General features: G+C 43.7%; 1 protein-coding gene across 2 annotated transcripts in view; it reads left to right on the forward strand.

The window, feature by feature from the left end:
• Window positions 1-22,582, forward strand: part of PTPN14 (protein tyrosine phosphatase non-receptor type 14) — a 133,515-nt gene that overhangs the window by 83,462 nt on the left and 27,471 nt on the right. For both annotated transcript variants that reach the window (XM_066618980.1, XM_066618988.1), the window contains exons 4-10: window positions 7,274-7,371; window positions 10,279-10,346; window positions 11,907-11,977; window positions 15,222-15,309; window positions 18,829-18,917; window positions 19,254-19,341; window positions 20,870-20,952. In XM_066618980.1, coding sequence (XP_066475077.1) covers window positions 7,274-7,371; window positions 10,279-10,346; window positions 11,907-11,977; window positions 15,222-15,309; window positions 18,829-18,917; window positions 19,254-19,341; window positions 20,870-20,952 — 585 coding nt within the window. The remainder of the gene's footprint in view (window positions 1-7,273; window positions 7,372-10,278; window positions 10,347-11,906; window positions 11,978-15,221; window positions 15,310-18,828; window positions 18,918-19,253; window positions 19,342-20,869; window positions 20,953-22,582) is intronic.

Genomic DNA, 22,582 nt, shown 5'->3' on the forward strand with positions numbered 1-22,582 from the left:
CCAGGTGGCGGCTGTGGCTAGGGGAGCCTTTGCTCAGCTTCAGCCGATTCACCAATTGCCACCATACCTCGGTCCCTCAGACCTGGACACGGTGACTCATGCCCTAGTGATATCTAGATTATAGAGTATTGTGACATGCTCTATGGGGGGCTGCCTCTGAAGACGGTTCAGAAACTGCAACTAGCGACTGCCCGTGTGGTTGCTGGGACTTGTCAGTTTGACTCAGTCAGGCCACTGCTTCGGCAGCTACACTGGCTGCTGGTTTGTTTCAGGTTTAATTCGAAGTGCTAGTTTTGACTTTTAATGCCCTATATGGGTCATAACCAGGTTATTTGAGGAACGGCCCATCCGTATAATCCTACCTGTCCTCTCAAGTAACCCTGAGGGGGCCTTGTACCGATGTCAGTAGAGGTGAGGGTGGCGGCGGGTAGGAATAGGACCTTCTCGATGGTGGCGCCTTGCTTAAGGAATTGCCTTCCCCTGGAATTAAGAATCTCTCTCTCAGTTGTGGCCTTCTCAGTGGTGGCACCTCATTTATGGAATTGCCTTACCCTGGAATTAAGAATCTCTCTCTTTGGAGACCTTGCGACGGGCCCTCAAGACCGTCTTATTCTTGAAGGCTTTTAATGGATACTGGGGGCTGGCATGCTTTAATGATATATATTTTAATAGCTGTGATCCTGGGTGTTTGTTTTAATGTTTTAATTGTTTTTAATATATATTGTATTGGCTTTATGTTTTTATATTGTTAGCCATCTTGAGTCCTGTTTGGTGTGGGAGAAAGATGGGATAAAAATACTAGAAATGAGTGAGTTAAGATTGTTCACATTTACAACTGTTCTTGATCGCCTCCTTTGTTTCAGACATTACACAGCAATTGCTACCGAACTTACCTGCAGGATTCAAGTGACTGCAAACATGTTCTACTTTCATATGTTACATTTTTGGATGCATGCTTCTATATATATATATTTCCCCTTCAGTAAAGCTAGGGACATCTGCATACATTTTCTGCACTGATGCTAACATGAATCCAGATATTTACTTATTTGTTATTTATATTTCACATTTTTATACTGCCCTTGCTCCAAGGACCTCAGGGTAGTGTACATGGTTCCTTTACAGGTTCGTGTAAATCCAGTTCCCAAACCATTACACCTTCCTGGTTCTCATATTTCATATTCCTGTACTCATCCAGGCCCTGTTGAACTGCCTGGTTGGCTGTTTTGGTGTATGTGGGGCCACAGGTGATCCACAGGAGTCCCCTCTATGTGTCTTGGGACTCCATCCTTTCTGACTTTATAGTGCTGATTCAGCTGTGCCATTAGGTCGTGTACTGCATCCTATGGTGGTAGTCATGGAAGCCTCTTCAAGGTTACCTCAGGGCTGCGTTATGGCTGTATTGGTTCTGGAAACTTGGATAGCTTTAGGGCCTTGGTTGCACTAGGAAACAGTGAAAACCGCATGCCAATGTGTGTTGATTTGTTAGTGCTGGAAATCAGCATGTCAATCATTTGATTTTTCCAAGCTTTTAATCTTCACATCTTAATCTAAACCTTTGCACAACAGGAGTATGTTTGTGTTATAGGAGATTTCTGGATTGCTTTTATCCTGACAACACATGCCAAACTGTACCATGCTTCTATGATCTGCTCTGTGCCATGAGTCAGCATTACATAAGGATGTGTTGATGGGCAACCAACCCATTATTTCCACTGATGGAACATGGAGCAAAGAACCTAATTGGGGTGGGGGGTTCCAGACAGAACTATATGGTCTTGCCTTGCAGCACCATCATGCATTAGATAAACATAAGAACATAAGAACATAAGAACATAAGAACAGCCCCACTGGATCAGGCCATAGGCCCATCTAGTCCAGCTTCCTGTATCTCACAGCGGCCCACCAAATGCCCCAGGGAGCACACCAGATAACAAGAGACCTCATCCTGGTGCTCTCCCCTACATCTGGCATTCTGACTTAACCCATTCCTAAAATCAGGAGGTTGCGCATACACATCATGGCTTGTACCCCATAATGGATTTTTCCTCCAGAAACTTGTCCAATCCCCTTTTAAAGGCGTCTAGGCTAGACGCCAGCACCACATCCTGTGGCAAAGAGTTCCACAGACCGACCACGCGCTGAGTAAAGAAATATTTTCTTTTGTCTGTCCTAACCCGCCCAACACTCAATTTTAGTGGATGTCCCCTGGTTCTGGTATTATGTGAGAGTGTAAAGAGCATCTCCCTATCCACTCTGTCCATCCCCTGCATAATTTTGTATGTCTCAATCATGTCCCCCCTCAAGCGTCTCTTTTCTAGGCTGAAGAGGCCCAAACGCCGTAGCCTTTCCTCATAAGGAAGGTGCCCCAGCCCCGTAATCATCTTAGTCGCTCTCTTTTGCACCTTTTCCATTTCCACTATGTCTTTTTTGAGATGCGGCTACCAGAACTGGACACAATACTCCAGGTGTGGCCTTACCATAGATTTGTACAACGGCATTATAATACTAACCGTTTTGTTCTCAATACCCTTCCTAATGATCCCAAGCATAGAATTGGCCTTCTTCACTGCCGCCGCACATTGGGTCGACACTTTCATCGACCTGTCCACCACCACCCCAAGATCTCTCTCCTGATCTGTCACAGACAGCTCAGAACCCATCAGCCTATATCTAAAGTTTTGATTTTTTGCCCCAATGTGCATGACTTTACACTTACTGACATTGAAGCGCATCTGCCATTTTGCTGCCCATTCTGCCAGTCTGGAGAGATCCTTCTAGAGCTCCTCACAATCACTTCTGGTCTTTACCACTCGGAAAAGTTTGGTGTCATCTGCAAACTTAGCCACTTCACTGCTCAACCCTGTCTCCAGGTCATTTATGAAGAGGTTGAAAAGCACCGGTCCCAGGACAGATCCTTGGGGCACACCGCTTTTCACCTCTCTCCATTGTGAAAATTGCCCATTGACACCCACTCTCTGCTTCCTGGCCTCCAACCAGTTCTCAATCCAGGAGAGGACCTGTCCTCTAATTCCCTGACTGTGGAGTTTATTCAGTAGCCTTTGGTGAGGGACCGTGTCAAACGCCTTCTGAAAGTCCAGATATATAATGTCCACGGGTTCTCCCGCATCCACATGCCTGTTGACCTTTTCAAAGAATTCTATAAGGTTTGTGAGGCAAGACTTACCCTTACAGAAGCCATGCTGACTCTCCCTCAGCAAGGCCTGTTCGTCTATGTGTTTTGAGATCCTATCTTTGATGAGGCATTCCACCATCTTACCCGGTATAGATGTTAGGCTGACCGGCCTATAGTTTCCCGGGTCCCCCCTCTTTCCCTTTTTAAAAATAGGCGTGACATTTGCTATCCTCCAATCTTCTGGTACCGTGGCCGTTTTGAGGGACAAGTTGCATACCTTAGTCAAGAGATCTGCAACTTCATTCTTCAATTCCTTAATAACCCTTGGGTGGATGCCATCAGGGCCCGGTGACTTATTGATCTATAATTTATCAATGAGGTCTGAAACATCTTCTCTTTTAACCTCTATCTGACTTAACTCCTCGGTTAGGAGGGGCCGTTCGGGCAACGGTATCTGCCCGAGGTCTTCTGCCGTGAAGACAGATGCAAAGAACTCATTTAATTTCTCTGCCATCTCTAAGTCTCCTTTTATCTCCCCTTTCCCTCCCTCACCATCCAGAGGGCCAACCGCTTCTCTGGCGGGTTTCCTGCTTCTAACATATTTGAAGAAGCTTTTATTATTCCCCTTAATGTTGCCGGCCATGCGTTCCTCATAGTCTCGCTTGGCCTCCCCTATCACCTTCTTACATTTCTTTTGCCACAGTTTATGTTCCTTTTTATTCTCTTCATTAGGGCAAGACTTCCATTTACGGAAGGAAGCTTCCTTGCCCTTCACAGCCTCTCTAACTTGGCTGGTTAGCCATGCGGGCACTCTCCTGGATTTAGTGGAACCCTTCTTTCTTTGCGGTATACACCTCTGCTGGGCCTCTATTACTGTTGTTTTAAGCAGCCTCCATGCACTCTGGAGAGATTGGACTCTTTTTACCCTCCCTTTCAACCTCCTTCTAACCAGCCTCCTCATTTGAGGGAAGTCCGCCCGTCGGAAGTCAAGGGTTTTTGTTAGAGATTTGCCTGGTATTCTTCCCCCAACGTGCACGTCAAAACGGATCGCAGCATGATCACTGTTCCCCAATGGCTCAGTAACGTTTACATCTCTAACCAGGTCCTGCGTACCGCACAAAATTAAATCCAGAGTCACCTGTCCTCTGGTGGGCTCCGTGACTAGCTGATCTAAGCCACAGTCATTTAGCACGTCAAGAAATCCGGTTTCCTTATCGTGACCAGAACACAAATTGACCCAGTCAATATGAGGATAATTGAAGTCCCCCATGATTACAACCCTGTCCTTCCTTGTCACCTCCCTGATCTGTTTCCTCATTTCAAGGTCCCCATCAGATTTCTGGTCTGGAGGACGATAGCACACCCCCAGTATTACATCGCTGCTCAAGCCTGGTAATTTAACCCACAGAGATTCTACGGTGGAGTCGGACCCACCTTCAATCTCTACTTTGCTGGATTCTATCCCTTCCTTAACATAAAGGAAGGGATAGAATCCCTTCCTTAACATCCCTTAATATCCCTTAATATCCCTTCCTTAACATAAAGGAACATAAACCTTTTGCCTCCTTTCACTTTACACCTTTAAAAGTGCAGTCCTATCATCTTATTGTAAATAGTACCATGTACATCTGATAATGCATCAGGCTGCGCCTCATGTTTTATGCTGAAGGGAGTTTAAGAAATAACCATCTTGTAATTATGTCTTTGTTTGGACTTGTTTTCCACTCCTGTTCATGCCCCTTGGAATTAGATTGGTAAACTGTGATAGTATTATTTACTGGGGGTGAAAACAAAAATCCTACCTAAAAATAGTAAAATGAGTAGCACTGCTGAGTGACTAGTGTAGTGGCTAGAGACTGGTGGGCTGAGGTCACGGAGAGAGCGTTTCAAGTCCTCAGTTAGTTGGCAAAGCTTACTGTGGGCCAGTCAGTCTCAGCCTAGTCTTAGCTGTAACTCAAGTGATACAGTGCTTGTTCTACCTGTGGAAGTTTCCAGGTTGAATGCCTGGCATTTACAAATAGGGAAAGATTTCCATCTAGAAAGCGACTGCCCGTCAAAACTGAGCTAGATGGACCACTGGACTGACTCAGTACAAGGCAGTTTCCTAAGTTCGTACAAGAAGGGACTGATCTCTCAATCTTGCGTCATTGCCACTGATATCCCTTTTGTCTATCCATTACCATGGGGAGAAATCCTTCAGTAGAATTAAATTTGTTTAAAAAAAAGTTCGTCAAAAATGGTGCTGGTCTAACAGAACATAATAGTAGGTCTTTTTTCAGGAAGGAGAAAAGATGGCCGGAGAGGCAGGGCATTGTAGCTACTTTATTGATATTTTGTGAATTCCTTAAACAGCAGGGGCAGGGTGACCATATTCAATGGAGGACACAATATCTATACCTTTAACCATTGTATAGAAGAGGGAATTTTGGCATGAGCAGCTTTTAAACCCTTCTATGTTGAACTGCACCTGCCAAAATTCTCTCTTCTCTACAATGGTTAAAGCTACAGTGATTAAAGCACTGTGCCCTCCATTGTATCTGGTCACCCTGAGCAGGGGCACTCACTGTTTCTGGTCACCCTGAGCGGGGTACTCAGTGAAGGGCCTGTGATGGAATGGGCAGGTTGATATAGGAGAAGACATTCCCTCGGATACCCAGATCAGAAACTGTAGAGGTAAACCTCAGAGACTTAGCTAACTTTGTGACGAGTGAAGGTAAAGATCTTCTACAGTATATGGAAATATTCATCAGTAATGTGCAAATGTTTATTAAGAAATGCTCTTTGTGTTTGCATAGTGAGGCCCTGATGTAATTTTCTGCTTTGTCCCTGTAGTACTAATTTGGAAGCGTGCAAGTGCACATCTCACCCCGGTTTTACAATAGGCGGATGACCAGCATTCGCACATTTCTGCATCCAACTGTACATTAGAGGAGAATTGGGTTACTCTTAAACTGTTCAAGCAGACATGATCCAAATAGGTTCAAAAAGCATCACTGAAGTTCTAACAGAACATGTTTCACCCGCATACACCTGCTTTGCTTTGTCCCCACTCCTCTCGGGCCTCCATACAAGCCTCTGAAGGCCTTCAGGAAGACATGACTTACTAACACTCTTCTGACTCTTATAGGGCTGGATTTTTAAATGCAAAGCAAAGATGTGGTATCTCAGAGTATCACAACTGCTGCAAGCTGGAAGATTAAGGCTTGGTCGGAACTTTAGTGCTGTCTAGTGGCAGGCGATTGCATCTCGCTTTTAGTGACATGGGAGAATTTGAGAAATGACATTGGATTAGAAAATAGGCCCCTCTTGTTTCATCCATGTCTTAAGTATAGATTCTATTCTCTTGCTTATTGTCTGCCAGCAGCAGCAGTAGCACAGAGAGAGAGAGAGAGAGAGAGAGAGAGAGAAATGCACGTTTCCCTAAATCCAACTCTTGTGGTGAATTTTGATACAACATGGAAAAAATGCAGGCAAAGTAACATAAACTGAGCAGAGAGAATCTCTTGGGGTTTTCCAGCTTCCCAGTGTCTGGTTTAAACCAGAAGAAAGCAACCCATGTGGAAAAAACCTTTTAGTGCCTGTGTCCTTGCATGAAAATTTTGGTTTGGCAGTCAATAATGCCTTAAAAAAAATTTTTCCTGTTTAGTTTTGCATGTGTTAAATGGGCACCTGAAACACTGGCATGCATAAGGTTGTGTGGTAAGAAACATTGTAGGATGCATTTTTCAGATCACAGAAGAAGCCAGGAAAGCTTTCCACATGGCCTTGTTGCTCACACAGATAGACTGTGATATTAGGTATTTGATAGTCTATCAGGAACTGATATGCAATGACTGTCATCTGTGGCATGGACTAAGGAATGAGAAAGGGACTGATGTAATACAGGGTGGAGCCTGAGGGGCATGTGCCCTGGGTGCTAGGCCAAGGAGGCATGTGCCTGAGCCTCAGGCCTCACCCTAGTTATGGAGGAGGCACTGGCAGCTTTGCCCCCATTCCTTCTTCTGTGGAGGTTCCCCTTAAAGGGGACCCTCCTTAAAGGAGAGCCTCCACAAGAGGAGGAATGGGGGCACAAAGCACCCAGCACCACCTCCCCTGAACAGTTGGTTTCATTTTACAAGCCTTATTTCTTTTTTACAGGTATCAGTATTACCTACAAGTAAAGAAAGATGTTCTTGATGGACGATTGCGCTCTTCATTGGAACAAGGGATACGACTAGCTGCATTGGCAGTTCAAGGTACATCATTCCTGTGTTTTGTCAAGGTTTTCTTTAGAAGTTCAGAGACTTGTGGTCACCTTTTCTTTGGGCCTGCAGGATGTCAGTTCTTATCCTATCAGTATTTGTTGATTTATTTTCCTCAGATAGATGCACTTTCCCAAAACAATCCCTACCTCTCTACAAGATTAGACCTGTTCCCTTCCTAAGGGGAGTCAGTGTTTGGACACCATTCCTTTGATCTTCAGGCAGAACATAATATTAAAAATTGAAAAGAAGTCCAACTTGGCTGGCATTTTTGCCCCTGCAGTTAAATACAATTTTTGGGGCATAGCATAACTCTTGAGAACTTAACTGTAGATCAAGACTTTAAATCCTAGCCTACTGTTCCAGTTATGAGCATTTGAGAAGCCTTATGACCATCATGGTTAATTTTATAACTGATAGCTGATACAGGGATATAAACAGTGTTTCTGCCTTGTTTGCATTTGTCTGATAAATTTTGTTGATGTGAATTTTGAAAGAGCTGTGATCTGCACAAATTTATTATTTGTTTGGATTTCTCAGTATGGGACCACATAGTTATTAGTGATATCAGAGCAGCATTTTGGGCAGTTAGTAATTATGTGAAACGGTTGTGAAATGTTTGCAAGAGTATGTGACTAGCCTAATTTATGATGGGAATTTCCAGCGACTCACATCGGAGGATCTTTTAGACAGTCTTTTGATTTGATACAGTTAAAACAGAAATAAAGCCCTTGGGCATTTTTCCATTTTTGAAATGAAGCAGTATAAAAACAGATAAATCAGGGTGTATTTCCCAAACAACATTGTAGTCTTCAGGAACTATTTTCAATGCATTCCAAGCATTTTTTTAAAATGAAGAGGCTTGTTTGCTAGAAACTTTTGAGCACTGAATGCAAGTGACAGAAGTACAAGTAAGCCGGTGGCATAGTTACAGGAAGTGGTGGTGCAGTAAGTATTGCAGATGCTGCAACATGCCATGTAAGCTGCCCCTCCCACTCACTGTCAAGAGCTCCTATGCATTGCCATCTCTTCCTGGAATGGCTCTGATGGCAAATGGGAGGGGCCACTTACATGGTACACCCCCCCTGCAGTTATGCCACTGGTTCAAGCACATGATAGTTGTTTTGAGATCAGCCCTTTTTTCCTGACATGGCTGTCCTTTGTTCGCTCAGTCATTTGGTGGATCATCCAGACACCATCATTTTCAAACTATTGCAGTCTGTGGTTTTGTGGATTGTCCTGTGTTTTTCAGACCTGATTTCTGGCAATATTTTGGTAATAAAATGTAGGCGCAGCACCAGCCTGTCCAGTGCAGGCAAGGAAAGTGCTTTCAGGGCACGTATTGCTTTAAATCAGCTGTCTCTGTGCTGTGCGCTGCAATCTGCCTCCCCGGTGCAGCAAAGTGTGGAAGCAGCGGGGTGGAGTGAACATGGGGGTGATCGGCAGCAACAATGGAAGCCTCCCCCGTGGAACTGTAAGCTCCGTTCATGCAGGGGAGGGATTAGCGAGGGTGCTGGATCTGCCCTTTGGTTCAGAGTCTGGAGAGACCTCCTTTAAATGAACACTTCCTCTTGGGTCATCCTGCCCCATTTAATGCTTCCTGTTGATCCCAGCTATGTGACTAGTGAGGAAGAGCCTGCTAATTCTTTATTGAATAAGCTCTTTGAATTGTTCCAATGTCAGTTAATGTTCCTGCAAAGGAGGGGGAGGGATTAATTTCTTATTTCCTTTTTCTTTTCTTTATAGCAGAATAGTGCTAATTACTACTTTATTAAAAAATCACTTAAATAACTAAAGTGATATGAAGAACTAAATTTAGTTATTTATTTAGTTTTTTGGTGTTGAAAAACTATTTATACATTGCTTTATAAATATCTTTAATTAATTAAAGCTTCTAACCCTACCCCTTCATGAAAACAGAAACTGACATTGAGGCAGTTCAGAGATGCTGTTCAGGGATAATTAGGCTGACAAATGGAGTACAAATATAACAAGAAGCAGCAAGCAGGGCCCATCATCAGTGTATTGTGACCTGCCAAAAGACAGGTCACAGGCACATAAGAACAGCCCCACTGGATCAGGCCATAGGCCCATCTAGTCCAGCTTCCTGTATCTCATAGTGGCCCACCAAATGCCCAGGGAGTACATCAGGTGACAAGAGACCTGCATCCTGTTGCCCTCCCTTGCATCTGGCATTCTGATATATCCCATTCTTAAAATCAGGAGGTTGCACATACACATCATGGCTTGTATCCCGTAATGGATTTTTCCTCCAGAAACTTGTCCAATTCCCTTTTAAAGGCATCCAGGCCAAATCCCGTCACCACATCCTGCGGCAAGGAGTTCCACAGACCAACCACACGCTGAGTAAAGAAATATTTTCTTTTGTCTGTCCTAACTCTCCCAACACTAAATTTTAGTGGATTGTCCCCTGGTTCTGGTGTTATGTGAGAGTTTAAAGAGCATCTCTCCTCCGCTTTATCCTTCCCATGCATAATTTTGTATGTCTCAATAATGTACCCCCTCAGGCGTCTCTTTTCTATGCTAAAGAGGCCCAAACGTTGTAGCCTTTCCTCATAAGGAAGGTGCCCCAGCCCCGTAATCATCTTAGTTGCTCTCTTTTGCATCTTTTCCAATTCCACTATATCCATGCATGCACACATCCAATTTTAGTAGTCCCAGGCTGGCAGCAGGCTTATAATGGGTCACAAATTCTACAGGCCTGCTGTAGTTTAAGAGAGATAGGATCAGGAGAACCCTGTAGTTTAAGAGAGATAAAATTAAAGTTATTTTAAGGTCTCTTGTTTAATCATCTGGATAATGCAGATTTTATGTAGTTTGTGGTTTACCTCCTCTCTCTCTCTCTCTCTCTCTCTCTCTCTCTCTCTCTCTCTCTCATAGCTGATTTTGGAGACTACAATCACTTTGAATCTCATGATTTCCTCCGGGAATATGTTTTGTTTCCTATGGTGAGTTAAGACCCCATGATCTTACTTTCAACTTTTATGTAATAGCCCAGTAAAATATTAGTCCTGCACTTGGGAAAAAAAGAATACTTAATACCATTTTGGGGTGATAAATGCTCATCTCCAAAGACACAGCTTACACTGAGTTAACCATTTCAGTCTAACCTGTCTCTTTGGTGTGTAATGAGGTTAAACTGCTGATTTGAGCACATCTCATCAATAAGTAATCCAAATGGCTAAGTGGATATTTGAATCTGGGTTTCCTGCACCCAGACCCAGCAGTCTAATCACCCTGCTTTATTCTTTAGTCTTTTCCATTCACTGGACATAGCAGAGTTGTCCATGTGGCAATGTTTGGTTAATTAGTTTAATAATAAGCCCCTATTAACTGCATCCTCAGTGGACCAAAGGCTTTGCTGAGTGTGGGGGCAGGGGAGAGAAATACTATTCCTATGAGTTTCTGAACCGGTGAGCAGGTTACTGTGTTTGGACTGTGTTTGATCTTGTGCAGCTACAATATGTGTCAAACGGCATTTCTTCAGCAGTCAAAAGAACAAAGTTATGTACACAGAACGCCTCACAGGTGCGTAGCTGTGTACAGGCACGTACCATGCCATTTTTCATTAGCACGCTACCGCTTTCACATTTTTCAGTGTCAGGTACAAATATTACGGGGAGGTCCCCTATGAGCAAGAGGTAAGACAGTTTAGTTAAGTATAAATACACACAGCCTTGAGGCATTCCAAAATAATCAGTTGCTTTGGTGGGTGTTTTTTTAAAAAAATCCACTTTGAAATTATGAGTAGATGCCATTTCTACTCTTGTTCCAAGTGATTGTAAAGAATAACTTGTGCCAGCCATAAACCAAGTTTGCAAAATAGCCATTTTTCCCAATTGCTTAGATTTCCATGTTATTATTTTGAGCATTTTAAATAGAAGGGGCAGCTAAGTTTATGATTGCCAACTTTGAAGCTAATTCTAATTTATGGGCAAGTAATGGAGGGAAGTCCCATTTTTTTCAGGCAGTGGTTTTTCTCAGGCACATGCTTTATATGCAGACTGTCTCAGGTTCTGTTCCCAGCATCTTCAGGTAGGGCCAGGGCAGTCCCCTTCTTGAAACCCTTGCTTGCAGGTGTAATAGATATAGAGCTGTTTGTTTTGGAAGCATATTTTCCCACCCCAATTCTCTGAGTCTCCAAGCTTCTCTCCCCAAGTTTCCAGTTTTTCTTGACACCTGCATTATTAGGACAAAAATAAATAAGGATGTTTCTCTGGAGTGGCATAATTTCCAACTACCTTTGGCATTTCCCATCTGGCCCACATGTAGAGCTGGACAGATGGGAGGCAACCATCACTATTACAAGATCTGAGCTTGGAACGTTAGAAAATTTGTTGGCATTCTGTAACAACTTCATGGCTGTGGCTTTGTATCCCAAATATATAGACTGTTATATTAACTGTGCAACTAAAAGCACTGTAGTGTCAAGCTTATTTCCTTGAATTTCACCACTCTGAATGCTGCCTTTCTCAGCAAGCACAGTTCATTGCTTTATGTTTATACAGGATTGGACCCAAGATGAAGCAGTCCTGGAGGAGCTGACTAAGAAAGTAGCTCAGGAACACAAAAACCACAGGTGAGTTCCCAAGCATCCGTGTGTTGGTTGTTATCAAGCTGATAGGGTTTAAATGCTATCCTCATCATTTATTATATAGTTCTTGGTTTCCTGCAACCCGTTTTTCTAGTTTGGCTGATTGTGTTGTTATGCCCTGAAACTACAGTCTTTGAAGCAAGAGGTTCCTGCTCCCCTCTCAACTCAAATAACTGGAGATACAGGTGGGGCCTCCGTATCTGCAGATTATCTATCCATGGATCTGGCTCAATGCAAGTCCCCCAGACTCATACTGAGCCAGACTTGGACCAACCCGAATCCTCCAATGGTGACTGGAGCTATGCTCTGGTTGGAGGGCTTTCTGAAGCCCCCAGAGGCCATGCGCATACATAAGAACATAAGAACAGCCCCACTAGATCAGGCCATCGGCCCATCTAGTCCAGCTTCCTGTATCTCACAGCGGCCCACCAAATGCCCCAGGGAGCACACCAGATAACAAGAGACCTGCATCCTGGTGCCCTCCCTTGCATCTGGCCTTCTGACATCGCCCATTTCTAAAATCAGGAGGTTGCGCATACACATCATGGCTTGTACCCCGTAATGGGTTTTTCCTCCAGAAACTTGTCCATTCCCTTTTTAAAAGCATCCAGGCCAGATGCCGTCACCAGGTGTACATCCACCTGCAGCCTCGGTGGGCTTCAGAATGGCTGTTGCAGCCGGAAAAACGCTACTTCCAGTTTTCCTTGGGAAACCGGCCTCTGAAACCCGTGGCCTCTGTGGGCTTCAGAATGCCCTCCAGAGGCGACCAAAGCATAGCTCAGGTTGCTTGTGGAGAGTTTAAAGGGAGTGAAACAGCGAATTTCCTTATCTGTGGTTTTTGGTATCCGTGGGGGGGTTGGAGAACGAATCCCTTGCAGATACCGAAGCCCCACCTGTACTTTTGAGGTGATAATGAAATAAAATAGGTTTAAATTAAATAAAAACACACAACACCTCTTTCTGTACTTCTCATTTTTGTAAAAATAAAAAAAATCCTGAAATCTGCAAAAAATGAAATCATTAATACCTCTTCATGCACTGCATCTGCTGGCTGCATCTGCTGACGCTGTACCGCCTATATCACCTGCCTAGTACACTTTTATAATTTATAATTTTAAAAAATGCACTCTTGAAACAAAAACACAACACTGCTTTCTGTACCTCTCTTTTTTTAAAATAAAAAACACCAAAATCTGTGAAAAAATAAAACCGAAGAAGCAAACCTCTACTGATAACCGATGGAATACGTATGCTCAGAGGTTGTATGGTCTAAATACCAGGTGGTGGGCACAGGTAACAAGGGCACACTGTTACTTTCACGTCCCACTTGTATGTTTCCCAGTGGTATGTGACTGTTAACTGTTGGGGAAAGGAATGCTGCTAGATGCTGGCCAGCTGACATTCTCACAACAAGAAACAGAGATCAAGGCAGAAGTGTCAAATCACTTGACAGTGTTTGGCTCCAGTTGCTGAACCAAATACTTCCATATTTGCTTTGACAGTATCCTTTTATAGAAGGCCAACTAGTGAGACTGAGAGCCCAATCCTATACTCCCGCCCACTGGTGCAGCCATGCCAAAACCAGGTGTATTGTATCTAGTGAGGGGATAGATTGGGAGGTTTTACAGGTGAAAGGGGATTTAAGTTCCCTTACACCCCTGTTAGCTCCGTAGTGTTTGTCCTTGGACCTGCACCAGCAAAACTGCTGGGACAAGTTCAAGGAGAGAAAGGGAGGAGAGACTGCAGAAAAGGGGGTTAGGATGTGGTGCATGCCATCACTCCTAAATCCATCTCTCTGTATGTCCCCTCTCCTCTCCATTTCACCCCTTCTTTGCTCCATTTTGCCCCCACCCTGCCTTACTTGCTCCAACGGGTATAGGCAGCTCTGGTGGCAGACTGGGAACACTGCTGCATCGCGTGGCAGGACTCCCAAAATGGTTGGTCACATTGGTAGCTGTATTGCAACAGCAGAACTCACTTCCACTGTTGTAGAAGTTTGCACACGAAAGCCCAGTCCTCAGCAGGTTTTTGCTGTGAGAGACATGTGGGTTGCCCAAGGTAGCTGAGTGAAGCAAAGGCAAGCTTGAGCGTGGAACTCAGTGACCACTCCTTTGACCCAGCAGTACCATGATATTCCATTTCCTGAAATGATTCTCCTTCCTCCAACCCCAGAGTTTCTATGTTTGTAAGCCAAAAGGAAAAACCAATGAGGAACTCCTCACAAACAAACATTCCTTCTCTACACAATACTTACTTAGTGTACGGACTTGACTGTTGCAAGGTGTGATGCCATCCACTGCCTTAGATGGCTTTAATGAGAAGAGATGAGAGTCTCAGCAGAGAAAGATTATCGTCTGGCCTTTGAGTTTCCAGAGGCATCTAGCTGGCTGCTTTTATAACCAGAAAGATGGACCTTGGATAGACCTATTTAGGATCTCCTTACACAACAACCAAATGCAGTTATCACTTCTCAGCTTTGCACATGCTGCAAATAGTTTCTCGTTTTACTGGTTAATTTCCCCTCTTAGTTTCCCACCCAAAGAATTCATTTCTTGTCACATTCTTGTCTTCCAGAGACTCATTCACCTCAAATTAATTTGCCCTTGGCAAATTCACTCCCCCCCCAAGATATTCTCCGAATCACTTTGTCCTTGTTCTCCCTCAACAATTCTGCTTCAAAAGAAAGCGAAAAAGGAATGCCCATCCATCCCGCAAAGAAAGAAAACCCCTATTGTTTGTTTTCTGTCGCTTCTGCAACTTGTGAGTCTCCTTCAGTATCAGGCAAGCCTGATCCTAGGCATACAAAACACCTCTCTTCCACTCCAATCCTGGTATGTTGAACTCTGTGCTTAAAGAAGACCATCTAGGCTGCCCTGCCACCCTACATAAATGCTCAATCCAAGCAGCTTTTTGATGGTGTGAAATCTTGGCCAAAGGTCCTGTATTTTTTTCTCTCATTGCTGTCTTGAAGCTTACCCCCTTGTCTTGTTTTAGACCATCCTTGCAAAGTTCTGACACCAACTGGTGTCCAATTTGTGCCCACACCAGTTGGCTGATCACCAAGAGGCAAGATGGTGGACGCTTTCTTACTGGGCAGTTGAACTGGGCAGACCCATTTTGAATTTTAAAATGGTTCCAGGCAATTTAAAGTTAACCTCCCAAGAGGCTTTCTAGAGTCTTTGGTCCTTCTGGTAACCCTGAGCTATATTTGTGTTAATTTCATTTCCAGTGGCATATCTGCAGCAGAAGCAGAGTTTCTTTACATCAGTGAAGTGGAATGTCTGGATGGGTTCGGGCAAGAAAGCTTCTCTGTGAAGGTAAGCGCCTGCTACTGGAATGACAGCTTTCTTTTTGTTTCAGCTACAGGAGTTTGTCTTGCTGGGTAAAATATGAGATATCTAGAATAGCTTGGGGATAGAATTTGCCAGTTCTAATAATAATGCCTGTCTGTCCAATAGAAAATAGTGAAATATATCAGCTGCTGGAGTCCAGGATGGAAGATCAAGGGGCACTCCCTGCACAGTGATACAGTGACATCAACTCAATGTCCTCTGAATCCCATGGGGGAGTTTTGGCCTTGGGAGGCCCCCTAAAGGTAAGGGAACATTTGTTCCCGGTGGTCATGTTGAACCTGCACCAGCGATATCAATGGCACAAGTCTGCAGATCAGGCCCAGGAAGCAGGTCTTGCTGCTGCTGAATTCCTGGGCCCAATCCACCCTCCTCCTCACCTCCATCTCCAGCTATATAGTTGGTGCAGATTCAAAAAGTTCCATAGGGCAGACTGGGGCTTGACACAGGGGGTAAGGGCATATTTTCCCCCTTACCACCAGCCTTCTCCTAACCTGTGCAGGATACAGTGCAGGCCACTCAGCCTGGCTGTGCTAGCACAGGTTATGATTGGGTCGCCCAGTGCTTTGGCAGAAAAGTGGCACAGAAATGTAATAAATCTTCTTACATTTGTCCTGAGTAGTCCACTGAAGGCTTCATTGACACGGAAACATTTTTCTCAGATTGACAAAAAAGAAAAGGGAAACAATAATCAAATGTCTTTGCCTCTGACTGTTTTAATAATAACTCCTCTGCCTCCAAATGTATAATTATAATTAGTTGAGCATAACTTGAGCACAACAATTCCAGGTGAGCAAATTCAACTGGAGCTTGCCTACACTTCCTACAGAATAAGATGATAAAAGCTGGTAGAATGGACTACAGTACACTCACTAAACTAGTTCAGTTTTCCCCAAAGGAGGAACAAACCAACAAATGGGAGCTTCTACTTTCCTCCCCTCATGGGTATGAAATAGAAGATTGAACGGGGGGAGCACATGAACCTGTGGCTCATGTCAACAGAAAGCTATGGTTGTCAACAACCAAATGTCTGAACTGGACCTGTGACTTGACCTGTTAGCCTGCAGAAAATTTCAAAATCTGTGTTTACTTTTTCACTTTTCTTCTGTGCGTTGGTGTTAGATCTGTTAAGCTCTTCTCTAGGTTTCTCTGCCATGGGCAATTCCGTTTATACCCTAAGGCATGTCGCATTTCAAGAACTATCCTGTCTCTGCTGCTGCTGATGCAAAGAACCAGGATAGCTCTGAGATTCCCCTGAAGGGACAGAAGGAAAGAAGCAATTTGGCTAACTTGACATTCTGGATCTTGTGACAGCCTACATCAAAGTGAATGATTTTTGTCCTGGAAGGCAGAAATGATGTGATTTTCTGTGTCCAGCCCTTTAGATGATCAACAGAAACCAAAGGCTCACCACGCATTTCAAGTTCTGAGCTATAGCAAATTTGTTTTATAAGAGAGTATCTCAAGTCTGTAATAGACCTTGTCATTCTGCTTCACTTTGTTTGCAACATACCAAATCAAGTTCAATGCTATACAGCCGTGTTTCCCAAACTATGGGTTGCTGCCTGATTGTTGGTGGGTCTTGAGACTGAAGCTGACAGATGACAAAGAAAATGCATTGAACCCTATAGAAAGTAAAACTGAGCCCCTTGTGTGCATTACCCATGAGTGGGTGACTGCTTCAGTCCTCTTCAAAGGGCAGGCCAAGAAGAATGCAATGCTACCAGAATGGTCCAGATTCAGTGAACATAGGCCCCAAAAAGCATGTGAGAAGGAAGTCCCCCCTCCAAGCTGACAAGGAAAATGTATTGAGCCCTATGGAAAGTTAAACTGAACCACACATGTGCATTTATTGCAAAAAAAATACCTACAGGGAAAAATACCTTTGATCTCTTTGTAGACAACTTTGGTGGTTTTCCCCTCAGGTGCTATAGGAACACCAGGCTGTTGGGTGAGCTCATTCTGGAGCAGGCCATGTTTATCTGCCCATGTGAGAAGCAGTCCTCCCTCAAGTCAATCCCTGTCACCTTCAGCAACTGCCCCTGGTACTTGTTTATGGTCATAGCAAAGCAGACCTTGAGGGGAACTACAGTCTCTTGAACTCAAGGGGGGGGGGGTGCTCTGATGGTATGAGTGGTATGAATACTGACTCCCCTGAGCACGGCTGGTGAGCACTATGGCCTTGATGATGCTCCTGTGGAGGGCCTTCTCTTGCAGCCTGGTACCATTGCAGTTTCGGTGGGTTGACATTCTGAAGCAACATTACAGGAACCCCCACTATGAGGAGAAGGTTGTGGGCTGGGAAGTCAGGAGGGTTCGGGGTGTTGAGGAACTCCACGGGGTAGTGGACCGTATCATCAATTTGCACCACCGAGTTCACAGACCTGTACTCCATTTCTGCCCCTTCAAATGAGTTAAGTAGAGTGTCATTAATGACAGCAGCCTTGTCGTTCTTGGTACATTTCTCTTTGACATCAGCAATATCAGGGTTGCAAGGTCTACTAGGGTCATCACTACTGAGCCCAGGTATGCAGGGATGGTAACATTTTTTGAGCCAGTGCCCCTCCCTAATTTTCCTTTCACTGGAGCAGAAGGATAAGCAGAGCAAGGACTGGTGATAGCACAAGTTCTCAGGAGAAAGGCATGTCAAAATCTTGGGGTAACAGAGCTTTGCATTGAGCTGGAAATACACTTCATTTTACTGTTGAGGATAAACACTAAAATGACTGTTATTTTACTGTTATTATCCCTTGCTGTACCAAGTTAAAAAGGGTTAAATTAAAAGGACCTGCCTGGCCTTGGTTGCCATGTAGGCCACAGGCCTCTCTCAGGCAGTAGCACAGGGAAAAGAACCAGCCAGGCGTAAATAATAGGAAAGGTTCTATAATTCACTCCTGAATTTAGATTCACCCCTTAGGGGTTGTTTCAGGCAAAGTCCTGAGTTATGTTTTTAAGCATTTGTATGGGTAACCTGTGTATGCATAAACCAATTTGTTATCTCATTGGGCTTCAGAGATATTGAGGAATCTATGAAAATGCATTTCACCCCCTTTTACCTCCTTAGAGGTAAAATTTCTAAAAATCCCTTCTTAGGGCATTCTTACATCATGGAAGGAATATATTCCCCGAATTTCATGTTTCTAGGGTTTGGGCTGGGCGTTAATGAGTCAGGACATTCATTTTTATATATATAGATACATAATTCTCCAATGACGTTTCCTTCTCTTGTCCTATAAGATAGAAGCAACTGCCTTGTGGACAGTTTTGCCACATCATCTGTGTCCAACTGATCCTGACTGGCTTACTCTGCCATTGTTGCAGATCTACTGATTCATATATTTGTTCAGATCAGCCCAAAATGATGCCAAAAAGGGGTGGTGGTTGCTGTGGTGAAGTTTAACGTTAACTATACAAATTTAACTATATGTTGTAACATCTTATTTCTGTAGGGTTAAACTTCAGATGTTTACATTTTTTTTCATGTAGGACAATCAAGGAAATGACTTGCATCTTGGGATTTTCTGCATGGGGATCTTTGTAAAGAATAGAACAGGAAGACCCCCAGTAATCTACAGGTAACATAAAATCACCTCATGCTTGATCTAGCCAAAGTGAAGCAATTCTACATTTCCATTGGTTGGAGCTACTTGTGGCATCTCTCCCATTGAAATAACTGAGACTCCGCAGTGACTAATTTTAAACTTAAGTTGGATGATACGAAAAGCCCAATCCTATGGGCGTGCTGGCAGAAAGAGCATTCTGCCAGTGCTTCCTTACTGCAGTTGCAGAAGTGCTTCCAGCAAAGTTGACTACAACAGTGAACATTTTAACTTGTAGTAAACCAAAATTGCGTGTTGACTCTTGTCATTTTGCAGGGGCATGTCAATTTCAACAAAATTGCTTTTTTACAGGTGGAATGATATTGGAAATATAACACACAACAAGTCTGTAATTGCTGTAGAACTGCTTGACAAAGAAGAAACTGTGCTCTATCATACGGTAAGCAAAGCCTAGAAAGATCAGCATTCAGAACAAATATTACTCTTTTTTTTTTTACTCTGCCATCTATGTTCTCTAACAAGACCATTGTGGCCTGCTGTTCTAGAAGGAACTGTGCAAAGCTTTTTGACTGCCTTGCAACATTTCAGCTCTTCACTCTGCTTCCTACAGCTACCTCCTAATAGAAAAAGTGGGATGTCCTGAGCCTCATCTGCAGCATGTAGTGTACTTTGATGAGATTTCGGTAGCTTTGGAGAATTGGGAATCTTGACCCTTGTCTTAGCTTTCTGTGGATTCTTATTCCAGATGCCCAGACACTATTGCAACAGTGAAGCAAAGCTACTTGAGGTGGGGTCATCTCTGAGCCTGAGATTTTATAATAGCTTAGATTATGGTGGTGGTGAGACTTCTCACCTGTGGTGCTCCAGTGGATGGGAGATTCAAAGAGGGAAGTGGTACCCAGCTGGAGGCCTGGCATCTCTACCCATGCATATATAGGTTGCCTAATGTCTATGCAGTGTGGTTGTCCCATACTTATGCCAGTATCTCCATCTCACTTGGAGGTGGAAGGCATCTGGCCAACTGGACCCACAGGGAGGCATGACAACCTGATAACCTTAGGGTAATGACTGTACCTGTAGTAGAGACACTGCTTGGGACTGACACTGGTTCAGGTTATATATCCCTTATAACCAGGGAACGTTCCAGTGTTGCAACTGTTGAATGAACTACCCATCTTAGGTCAGTGGTTCTCACACATTTAGCACCAGGACCCACTTTTTAGAAGGAAAATCTGTCAGGACCCACCGGAAGTGATGTCATGACATCTTCAGGCAGGAACATTTTTAACAATCCTAGGCTGCAGTCCTAACCACACTTACCCAGGAGTAAGTCCCATTCACTATCATTGTTAAAAGAATATACATAGTAGCTTGTTAAAAGTACAGATTTAACATTTCCCCAAATGCAGTCACATACCATCAAGTCTAATATATTAAAAATAAAATATTGAAATGAATGGGGACCCACCTGAAATTGGCTCGCAACCCACCTAGTGGGTCCCAACCCACAGTTTGAGAATCACTATCTTAGGTAATTTTTGTATTTTTACAAATACACTTCATTCTGGCAGAATGCTAGATGCAAGGATGGCACCAGGATACAGAGCTCTTGTTGTCTTGTGTGTTCCCTGAGGCATCTGTTGGTCCACTGTGAGATACACAAAGCTGGACTAGATGGACTTTTGGCCTGATCCAGCGGGGCTGTTCTTACATTCTTATGTTTCCATTGGGAAGGTTAGATTACTTATGTGGGATGTAATTGCGTCATGTAGGACAAGGTCGTTTTAATGCCTCTATAAAGCACTAGCTTCGCTGCGGGTTACTGATCTTTACCTCTATCTTTCTAAGAAAAGTATTGTGTCTATTGAATATTTTAGAAGTACATAGTCACAATTGCCTTACTATTTTACTTAGAGTGTAATCAAATGGCTTTCCTGTGTTTCCTCTCCCCATTTCTGCTTTTAAAGGATGACCTTGAAAATGCAAAGTACATTTCCCGGCTGTTTGCTGCGAAGCACAAGTTTTACAAACAAAACAAAATCTGCACAGAGTGAGTACATTTCTTTTGGAAGCTGTGGCTTGCTGTGGTGAATGGGATGTGATCTTTAGTGCAGGCATTGATTGGGGGCATTTTGCAGTGTGCCTCCCTTCTGTTTTGTGCAGATAATAGCAAAATTAGAGATGACTTTTGTTCAAAAAGCTAGGTAAATGATGCACTCTTTCTTGAATGGAACTTCAAAGGCACACAGAAGGAAGACTTGTTTTTCTAAGCTGCCTTAGAAACCTTTGGCTAAAAGATTATCAACACTTTTAAATAAAATAAGTGAAAGGTTTTGCATGAAATATGAATGTTTAGGGCTGTAGTCTGAAGCATTTTTACTTTTACCCTGGTGTCCAGGAACTCAAGCAGCACACTCAGGTTTTCAGCTTACTTTCTTTTCATTTTCTTTTTTCCCCTTCAAAAAATTTCAGACTTCATAAGGGGGAAAAAATGAATCAGCTCCAGTTTGTCCCCAACCTCACTGAAGATAGAACATAATGAAAAACATTGCTCGAGTCTTCAAGTCATGAATTAAAATACGTACATTGTAGGATCTAGTCCCAATGTTTAACTTTCAACTGTGGAAGCACCTTCAGGGGTTACAAAGAATTTTGAATCCTCTGCCTGATGTTCTGGGTAACATTCCTTTTTTGCACGTAATCCAAGTAAGTATCTAATTGGTCTCATCTGCTTAATTGAGGCTTAATTGCCAGCCCCTGCTTTAAATTTTGAAGGCGTTTTTCAACATTTGTCCCCCACAGTACCATTTTGCATGGTCCACCGATTGGTAGTACCACCGGAACTGATGATGACGTCATTGCCGGTAACTTCTGGATTGAGAGGCCAGATGCAATGTGATAAGCACCAGTAAGAGGCTTGGGGCACACTGGAGGGCTTTTTTGAGTAAGCAAAAAGCTTGCACTGGAACTCTGCCCATTAAGCCTTCTACTGCTGCTTGTGTTGTATTTCTGGCCCCATTGCCAGGTGGTGGGGTTCTGGGTCCTGTGAGTGCCAGCAGACACCACCTCAAGTACCACCACTAGTTGAGAAACACTGATCTAGTCCCAGCGTTTCACTTTCAACTACTACCAATAGGTGGACCGTGCAAAGTGGTACTGCAGGGGACAAACATTGAGAAGCACTGGAATAGATCCTACAGTGTGTTTTGATTCATGTCTTGAAGACTTGAGCAACATTTTAAATCATGTTTAAACACTCAACTAGCCATAAAAGCCTTAGTGTGCTCACTGAAAATAATTTGAATGGGGTATTTTCTAAGGATTCCAAACAGTCAGGAGGTTAACTTTCTTAGGCCCAAATCCTAACCTACTTTCCAGTGCTGGCATAGCTGTGCCAGTGGGATGTGCTGCATCCTGTAGGCGCTCATGGAGGCCTCCTCAAAGTAAGGAACTGTTTGTTTCCTTACCTAGGAGCTGCATTGCCCTTATGTAGGTGCTGGAAGTGAGTTAGGATCGTGCCCTTAATCTATTAGCTGCTCCCAATTCTTTCTCTTACAGATTCAGTCCTTGTCCGGTTCAGATCTGGCCTAGTGGTGAAGCTGGCTGAATTGCTTGCTTTGAGTTGGGGGAAGCAATTAACTGATGAGGGGTGCCTTGCACCCCATGTCTGCCTGCTGTCC

Source organism: Tiliqua scincoides, chromosome 1 (assembly GCF_035046505.1).
Source record: "Tiliqua scincoides isolate rTilSci1 chromosome 1, rTilSci1.hap2, whole genome shotgun sequence".
In the NCBI taxonomy this organism is placed as follows: Eukaryota; Metazoa; Chordata; class Lepidosauria; order Squamata; family Scincidae; genus Tiliqua; species Tiliqua scincoides.